Genomic DNA, 10468 nt, shown 5'->3' with positions numbered 1-10468 from the left:
CTCACATCCGGCACGCATGGCTTCCAAAAGAGACATTTGGTCATGTGGGTGGTGGTGACCAAACACTTTCCACCTCCAGGCAGAATAAAAACTCCTCTATTGGGTTGAGGAAGGGTGAATGTGCAGGCAGGTACAAAACCATAAATCTGCGACAATAGCATTTCCTGCGCATCTGAAAATATTATTCCTCTTCCTCCTGTTGGGGCCAGCCTTTGGGTCCTGTTGTATATTACAGTATATAATACAGTACACATATATTTTACAGTCAAACTTACTGTAATATATATCTGTGTAAATATTCTATAATTGCAATACAAAATATATTCCTGTAATGTTCTCATTTACTGTAAGGATGTAGGCTAAATCTCACCCGTTTCAGCTGAAGTTGCCATCAGCAGTGTTTGAAAGACACAATGCTGAAATCTGTTCTGTTCTGAATGTGTGGTTCACAGTTTTGACAGCAGTGTGTTAGCATTTGAACAAAGTGCTGTAAATCCACAGTGTTGTGCAGGTTGTGGTTAAAGTCATGGGATAAGTGTGTAGAGTTTTGAAAACTGTGTTCAAGCAATGAAAAACGAACTAGAGTTTGGTCCACATGAACTGCTGCTGTGCAGACTGTAGTTACAGTTTTGCACATGTAGCTCCAGTTGTGCTCACTGTCGTTTAGCAATCGAAAAAAACTGTAAAGAGTTTACCTCAGGTGGTCTTAAAATGAATATAAATAAATTGCATGTAATTATTTAACATGATATTCCGATTAAACAGCCATAAAGATGAGAATGAACACAGTGTTCTCAATTTCAAGTCTATAATTAACAAAAATAAGGGATATCGTGAAGGGATATCGAGATATGTGTCTTTAGCTTTAGATATGCCATCTAATGTGCACAAATAATTAGACAAAAAGTTATTTCATTTTTTTATGTTGGAATATCCAGAATAGACATTATTTGAGAAAGGACATTTTATGTAAACAAGACAACAAGGGTGGATTATCTGTGCTTGTTTTGAAACTTTAAACAATACATTCAAGGTTAATTGGTTAATTAAATTCATGAAAGAAAATGATAGTGTGTGGAATACATTTCCAAATCATGTGTTTGATATGTTGGATGGTAGATCTTTTGATGTGATTTTAAAACTGAAATTTAAATTCCGTACAAGCTTTGTTGGCCTGGACACTGGTGTTTAAGCACAATTTTTTTCCCCAAATAAATATATTATTTGGAATAATAGAAGCATTAAATATAAAAAAAATAGATCTCTCTTCTATAATAGTTGGTATGAAAATAATATGATATTAGTTAGACAACTTTTAAACTCAAATGGTAATGATCTTTATTATAATTTTTTTGGAAGTGATTCTTCTGAGACAACAAGTTTCTTGGAGACATTGATATTCTGAAACACAGTTGCACTAATAAACATATTATATAATATTTTAACAGGTGAAACAGCTATACTAATAAAAGCTCATTGTGGACCAGTGTATTTAGAAATATAAACTAATAAAGCTTGGTGTATTTGTGAAGCATACTGTTTAAATAATAAAGTAAAAGAGGTTACATTTAAAATTTTGTATGGTATAATCCAGCTAAAAGTGTGTTAGAGAGGTTTAATTTAGAAATTGATTATTAACATGATTTTTGTTCTATAGAAAGATATTCTATTCTGTTTTGTAATTGTACAGTATACACAACGTTTTTTGGGTGGATGTCACACACACACACACATACACACACACACACACACACACACACTCCTCACATGTGCAAACACTACAGTAATTGCTGATCACAAACCAATCACTTCTTTATATAGGCCTATAAATAGGTCAAAGGTCAGATTACCTGTTTTTAACAATGGATGCCAACAATGGACAGAGAGCAAGAGGAGGAAGAGGAAGAGGAAGAGGAAGAAGAGGACGAGAGCAAAAAAGATAAGGAAGTAGAGCTATCTCTGATGAGATTAGGGCAACACTTGTTGATCATATGATCAACCACGGTTTATGGCATTTTGAATGCAGTGTTACATTTTGAAGGAGATGTGAGGCATTTTGCATTTTGTGTGTGCAGTTTTGGGAATTGAGTGTAGAGTTTTGAAAAAAAAGGTGACAAGTTTTGAAAGCAGTTGGAAAAAACTGTAATATGTAAATTCTGTGTGTGTGTGTGTGTGTGTGTGTGTGTGTGTGTGTATGCGTGTGTGTGTGTGTGTGTGTGTGTGTGTGTGTGTGTGTGTGTGTGTGTGTGTGTGTGTGTGTGTGTGTGTGTGTGTGTGTGTGTGTGTGTGTGTGTGTGTGGATTAGATCACGTCACCTGATTCAGCCAATGGCAGCATGGAGCAAAAGTTAAGCAAACAATTCTTCACTTTAATGAAAGAAAGAAAGAAAGAAAGAACGAAAGAAAGAATGAAAGAAAGAAAGAAAGAAAGAAAGAAAGAAAGAAAGAAAGAAAGAAAGAAAGAAAGAAAGAAAGAAAGAAAGAAAGAAAGAAAGAAAGAAAGAAAGAGAAAGAAAGAAATACATTTTATTTATAAATCTTAAAATGTATTTCTGGGTTAAAGTGACTCAAAATAATGGAGCATGTCAAAATCAAAACAAAATTAACGTAGCTTAATTAGGCTGCTTTACTCTTAATGTAACAAATGATTTTATATAAATCTATTGTTACATTTTGTGCTCAAATGTATTAAATATAAAGATATATTGTATGGATTATATTGTAGACATTGTTTCACTTATACATTATGTGCTGGTGTTATGAACTGTGATTAGCCTACATTATAAGTTTACTTGTTCATAATGTAATACATTTCACACACAATAATTTATTTCATTATGTGAAAAATCATTATTACATTGGAAAATCGTTATTACATTATGAGCCCAAGACATAAAAAAAAATGTTGGACCTAGAAGGAAAACATTCCTAGTATAAAGATACTACTGTAATGAATGGCGTTTATCGCTTCACCTCTGCAACAATGAAAGTGACACCTAGTTCATTCACCCTGAGCGGCTCCAATCATTTGCTATAAAGAAATAAAACCCACCTCTCTGTCTACACTAGCAAACATAGAGACATGTGACAGATACTTGACCGACGAGTCAAAGACTGCGTCCCTCTCATCTGTATTCTGCTGTGCTAACATAGCAAGGCTGGAGCAAGGCTATACAAACACTGAGAGAGAGAAAAACCTGGGACAGAATGGCCTTCCAGAACGCAACCAATCATAAACACTGTCAAAAATGACTTTTACTTTGGTTAATTCATTTATTGCCTGTATTTATCTCAAGATAGCCTAGTTCTAATACTGTATTTCCTGGAGCCTACATAAACATGTCCTATTTCAGCCCAAGATTTCTACAAAAGAAACGTACTAAATATATATAGGCTACTCAATAACTTCTAATTATGTAAATAATATTTGCTCCTAACTAACTCCCAAATCATCATCATCTGAAACTTTCACCTCTGAGTTCATAAATAAATGTAACTGCACTATAAAATGGAGAGGAATTGCTGTGTATCTCCTCCCATTTGAACTTTGGAAACTCTCTGCCGTAGTAAAGCGTTCCCAAGATGTGTGTACGGTAGTCATTCTTTCTGTTCCGTCCCACGTCTGCCTCTGGAGCCGTGCACTTCAGGTGAGTTGAATTTATACATGTCCCCGTTAATAAGCATACTTCATTCAGAAGCTCTGTGATCTAAGTAAGCCATTGGGTTATTCATGTCTTGATAACATTGCTGATAAGAATCACTAATGTAATGCGTCTCGTCATTTTTGTTAGAATAATGCTTATTATAGCCTGTTAACTGTCAGTGCGAGACACTTTTTTTAATGCATTTTTTTCCTATAACATAACATAATGTTAGTAAACATCTTAAATTAGTTATAATTCAAAAGCATTCACGCTCATCATTCATCATTTTTAAATTGGGCACTGAACTTTTTAGCGGGTTCAATTGTTGTGATATAAACTTCAAATTAGAACACAACTTGGTTAGACATGTAGCTTTGATTAACAATTTTAGAGTCCAAATTATTTAGTAAAATATACATTTTGCATAAAATCAAATAAAAAATAATTTATTACAAACTTTTTTACACTTCATTTTTTGAAGTACTTCTGCAATAATCCGAGTGTCTTCTCAAAAAAGAGACGATCTGTATTCCAAAGCATTCATGAATTACAACCAATGCTCAAAAAAGGGGGTGACCGTTAATAGGTAATATCATATTGTACAGTGTGTAACATTATGACTTTTAATTGATTTTCTGTAAACAAATGCATAAAACTACAAAGTATAAGGACAAATTTTTTTTTTTTAAAAACTAAATGTATAATTGCAACCTTATCTTGATTAAGGTGGTAAAACAAAACTAGCTGGAATGAAAATATGATTTAAGGATTTTACAGTAATAAATAAAAGAATAAACAGCAGAACGGAAATATTTCAACGTTGAGGTGCGGTTCGACATCTGTTTTTTGTCAAGGCGTGATATCTCATTCTCTCATTAGGAAAGTTTAAAATATTGCACAATGGTATCTTTCAGATATTGTGTGTGTATGTGGGGGGAGGAATTCTCACGAAACTTGATATGTTGTTTTTGAATATGTTTGTAATTATTAACACATGTCCTGGACCTCTGCATTGTGTTTTGTGTTTAAGCAGACTCAGTTTTACAGGAGCGATGCTGCTGCTGCTGTGGATAGCGTTATTTCTCACTTGGCCTGGTATAGCACACTCTTAACCTCAGAAAATATTCTGAATCGTACAAATCCTGTCAGAAACATGTCAAAGGCTGCGTCTCCCAAAAGCATTATATGATTGATCGTAGAGACATGGTGACAATATTTCAATGATCTATAGGCTTACAACACTTTTGAGAAATGCAGCCCACTCTAAAATCAAAAGAAATAAAATATATTGTTAACACTTCACAATAAGGTTTCATTTGTTAAGATTAGGTAACTACATTAGTTAATATGAACCAACAATAAACAATACTTCTACAGCATATATTAATCTTTGTTAAAGCTAATCTCAACATTTACTAATTCATTTTCAAATTCAAAAGTTGTTTCTGATTAGTTAATGCACTATGAACTAACATAAACATGAACTTTTTTTTATTAACTAACATTAACAAAGGTAAAAAATACTTTTGTTAGCCAAAAGTATAATACTTTATGTTAGCCAAAAGTATAATACTTTATGTTAGCCAATGCATTTAACTAAAGTTAACAAATGAGCGGGGCCGTGACAAGGCACAATCTCTGATGGGTAGAGAGGACCTTGGGGAAATAGGGTGGACCTCTAATTTTTGTGTATACACACACACACACACACATTGGCGCGTTGGTGCAACTACATCATACAGCTACAACTACATACAGAGGACTCTCCATAGGCGTAATGGTTTTTATACTGTACAAACTGTGTATTCTATCCCCTTACACTGTCCCTATCCCTAAACCTACCCATCACAGGAAACATTCTGCATTTTTACATTTTTAATAAAATATAGTTTTTTATGTTTTTAAGCTATTTGAATTACGAGGACTCATTAAATGTCCCCATAAACCAAGTTTAAGTTGTAATACCAGTGTAATACACATGTAATTATAGAAATTTGTGTCCTCATAAATCACATAAACAAGCACACACACACACTGAATACTGAATACTCACTCACTCATTCACCGCTCGCCACTCACTCACTCACTCAGTCACTCATTCACTCACTCATTTACTCACTCACCCCTCACCGCTCGCCGCTCGCCACTCACTCACTCACCACTCATTCACTCATTCACCGCTCACTCACTCCCTCACTCACTCACACACTCACTCACTCACCGCTCGCCATTCACTCACTCACTCACCGCTCGCCACTCACTCACTCCCTCACTCACTCACCGCTCGCCATTCACTCACTCACTCACCGCTCGCCACTCACTCACTCACTCACTCACTCACCGCTCGCCACTCACTCACTCACTCACTCACCGCTCGCCACTCACTCCCTCAATTATTCACTCACTCACTCACTCACTCATTCACTCACTCACTCACTCATTTACTCACTCGCCCCTCACTCACTCACCGCTCGCCACTCACTCACTCACCACTTGCCACTCACTCACTCCCTCACTCACTCACCGCTCGCCACTCACTCACTCACTCACCACTCGCCACTCACTCACTCACCGCTCGCCACTCACTCACTCACTCACCGCTCGCCATTCACTCACTCACTCATTCACTCATTTACTTATTTACTCACTCGCCCCTCACTCACTCACTCATTCACTCACTCACTCACTCATTCACTCACTCACTCATTTACTCACTCACCCCTCACTCACTCACTCACCGCTCGCCACTCACTCACTCACTCACTGCTTGCCACTCACTCACTCACTCACTCACTCACTCACTCACTCACTCGCTCACTCACTCATTCACTCACTCACCCCTCACTCACTCACTCACTCACTCACCCCTCACTCACTCACTCACTCACTCACTCACCCCTCACTCACTCACTCACCGCTCGCCACTCACTCACTCACTCACTCACTGCTTGCCACTCACTTACTCACTCGCTCACTCACTCATTCACTCACTCACCCCTCACTCACTCACTCACTCACTCACTCACCCCTCACTCACTCACTCACCGCTCGCCACTCACTCACTCACTCACTCACTCACTGCTTGCCCCTCACTTACTCACTCACTCACTCACTCACTCACCCCTCACTCACTCACTCACTCACCGCTCGCCACTCACCCCTCACTCACTCACTCACCGCTCGCCACTCACTCACTCACTCACTCACTCACTGCTTGCCCCTCACTTACTCACTCACTCACTCACTCACTCACCCCTCACTCACTCACTCACCGCTCGCCACTCACTCACTCACTCACTCACTCACTGCTTGCCCCTCACTTACTCACTCACTCACTCACTCACTAATTCACTCACTCACTCACTCACTCACCACTCGCCACTCACTCACTCACTCACTCACTCACTCACTCACTCACTCACTCACTCACTTATTTTTATTAAAAATAATAATACTGAATGTTTAACTGGAATACTTCATTATAACTAGACATATTGATGTCTACAAAACAGCCCTGAAATGCTGAATACTCAAATCAGTGAATCTGTTCATTAAGAACCTTCCGAACAAATCGATTCACTAGGATGAATCAGACTTTCCAAAGCTGCATATGAAAGAGAGGACTGTTTAGGACGAATAGATTAAATAGAATAAATCAGATTTGCCAGCTTATAAAAATATGACATTAAAAACAGAGATTGCGCGCTTTCCAATAATCGTTGGAAAAAGTTGGAAAGCAGAGCTCCTCTCAAAGCTACTTATATAAGTGCAATAGCCCTTAAAATAGGCTTTGTTTACTTGATGCAAAATATTTTTTCTAATTTCTCTCTTTTGATATTGGGGTGAAATGTGACCTTGACATATTTTTGTGCGATTCAGGGTGAACTACAGACCATATACTCTCACAAAAATAACATATTATTGGTTGAGTTGTAGTTTTCTATCATGTGCGAGACAAAATTCCCATTCACTATCTTTTTCCAGATCTAAAAGTATGATTTGTATGATTATGATTTAATCACGTTTTTTTCAAGGCACATTCAGCTTCACGATCCACAACATTAAGGAAGACCTGTGTCTAGAGGACTCAGCTGAAGGAGGAGTTGAGTTAAAGACATGCAGTCTGGACTCAGTCCTGCAGCAGTGGATGTGGACCGATCACTGGTTCCTAATAAACACAGGCACCCTGAGGTGTCTCTCTTCCATCCGCAGCGACCCAGTCCAGACTGTCAGCTGTGATTCTGCTCAACATCTCAAATGGCAGTGCAAAGCTCAACAGCTCATCAGCCTGAAAAACGCCCTGGCGTTGAGCTCAGAGAGAGGAATTCTCAAACTCAACACGGGTGAACACAACATCTGGAACTCTCTGGATGCGGCTGATATCTGCCAGAACAAACTGAGTGAGTAAGCCGAAAAAAACACCTGAATTATTTGATTCTTTGTTTGAATTATGTGTCTACATAGTCACATTCGTTTGATCTGGGTTGACAGACATACACTCCCAAATCTGCATTTAATTGATCAAAAATCTTAATATATGAATATATAATATAATAATTAATAATTTTGCAGCATCATTACTCCAGTCTTCAGTGTCACATGATCCTTCAGAAATCAATCTAATATGCTGATTTGCTGCTCAAAAAACATTTCTGATTATTATCAATGTTGAAAACCTCTGTGCTACTTAAAGGGTTAGTTCACCCAAAAATGAAAATAATGTCATTAATGACTCACCCTCATGTCGTTCTAAGCCCGTAAGACCTCCGTTCATCTTCGGAACACAGTTTAAGATATTTTAGATTTAGTCCGAGAGCTTTCTGTCCGTCCATTGAAACTGTATATACAGTATACTGTCCATGTCCATAAAGGTAATATAAACATCATCAAAGTAGTCCATGTGACATCAGTGGGTTAGTTAGAAGTTTTTGAAGCATCGAAAATACTTTTTGGTCCAAAAATAACACAAAATAAGACTTTATTCAGCATTGTATTCTCTCCCGGGTCTGTTGTCAATCTGCGTTCAGGACTCCACAGTGACGCTGCTGACGTAAGACGCCGATGACGTGTTATCTGGTGCGCCGAGCTTCGTTTACAGTCTGAGGGAGACGCACGCTTTATTCAAGCTATTCTACATTGTTTGCGTGGATACAGAGCCCGTCTACGGAGAGCCTGTTCACTCCCTATTAAGTCCTATTGTACCGAATTTTGGTTGTAGTTCCACCAGAGTTCCACTGGGGGCGATCACCCCCGAGTGCAAAATGAATGGGAGTCTATGGGGCTAGACGGCTAAATTTGTCCCTTTCAGCCGATTGCCGTTGAGAAATCTCAGATTTGATTGTAGGTTTGGCAAGTTCAACATGGGTTATAGGTCGAAAATTGAATGAACGAGTACTTATGTCCTTTCGATTTCTTACAGGTTGAGTTGTTGTTGCCTATAACACGCTAGCATTCTGCTAATGAACTCTGATTGGTCAGTGAAGGACTGGTTACGACCAGAGATACCGCTTGATGGCATCATGGCATCCGAAGCGGGAACAGAATGTATTCTAGCAGAAACTCTTCTAGCACGTGTGTTTACCTGTGTCAGCTGTGCTGGCGATGCCTCGAGAGAAAATAAAGTGCAGAGCGCGAAAGCACCACAGTGACTGAAGGATTGCCGTAAAGCAGTATCTCTGGTTGTACGATGTGTATGACGTCATTGACATTTTGAAAGACTTTTTAAAGCAAATAAGTGACTCTAAAAAATCTAACACCCAGCAATGTGCAATTTCTTTGCATCTCCTTTCGAATACAACATTCAAATTACTAGACAAAAAATTATATCTTGAGAAAAGTGGATTTTGAGGGGTATAGCTCCATAGACCTCCATTCATTCTGCACTCGTCCTGTGAGCGCCCTCATATGGAATCAGAGTGGAACTGCAACCAGTCAGAAGCCGGAAGTGTAGCGAGAGTGAACCTTCTCCCCTTATTAGACATTCTCTGGTGGATATCATTTTTTTAATGGTGCGTAAATGTGCATGTCGCGGATGAGACACTTTTACAGCGTGCGTCTCCCTCAGTCTATAAATGAAGCTCGGGCGCACCAGATAACACGTCATCAGCGTCTTACGCCATCAGCGTAACTGTGAAGGATTGACAACAGACCCGGGAGAGAATACAATGCTGAATAAAGTCTTATTTTGTGTTATTTTTGGACCAAAAAGTATTTTCGATGCTTCAAAAACTTCTAACTAACCCACTGATGTCACATGGACTACGTTGATGATGTTTTTATTACCTTTATTGACATGGACAGTAACGTTATACTGTATATACATTTTCAATGGAGAGACAGAAAGCTCTCGGACTAAATCTAAAATATCTTAAACTGTGTTCCGAAGATGAACGGAGGTCTTACGGGCTTAGAACGACATGAGGGTGAGTCATTAATGACATTATTTTTCATTTTTGGGTGAACTAACCCTTTAATATTTCAAACCATTATATATTTTTTCATTATTTTATAGAAAGTTCAAAGGAACAGCATTTACTTAATACTATTTTGTAATATTATACCTGTCTTTACTGTCACTTTTGATTGATGTATCATTGATCTATATATATATATATATATATATTTTTTTTTTGTATTATTAAATATAATTTCAGTATTTTTCAGTATGAAACCATATTTCAGTAAGTAAAAGAAAATTCAATTGTGTTACTTAATATTTATTTATTTATTGCATTATAATAATGTGAATTATATGGGAATGTGCTTGACAATAATGTCACAATTTCTGGCTTCACAATCGAATCACAAGAGTGTAAAGTGATTTCT

General features: G+C 37.7%; 1 protein-coding gene across 2 annotated transcripts in view; it reads left to right on the top strand.

Annotated features, from left to right (window-relative positions):
- The first annotated feature begins 3537 nt into the window (after nt 1-3537).
- LOC306994645 (uncharacterized protein) overlaps nt 3538-10468 on the top strand; it is an 8601-nt gene continuing 1670 nt past the window's right edge. Inside the window, exons 1-3 of one of the 2 annotated variants that reach the window (XM_079605325.1) lie at nt 3538-3646; nt 4677-4738; nt 7678-8043. In XM_079605325.1, the coding sequence (XP_079461451.1) occupies nt 4696-4738; nt 7678-8043 (409 nt within the window). In that variant the 5' untranslated portion in view covers nt 3538-3646; nt 4677-4695. Of the gene's footprint in view, nt 3647-4673; nt 4739-7677; nt 8044-10468 lie in introns of both variants that reach the window. The other variant, XM_079605326.1, reaches the window with a different exon arrangement.

This window comes from Phoxinus phoxinus (genome assembly GCF_949152265.1).
Source record: "Phoxinus phoxinus genome assembly, chromosome: 2".
Classification (NCBI taxonomy): Eukaryota; Metazoa; Chordata; class Actinopteri; order Cypriniformes; family Leuciscidae; genus Phoxinus; species Phoxinus phoxinus.
This window is presented reverse-complemented; position numbering and strand designations above follow the sequence as displayed.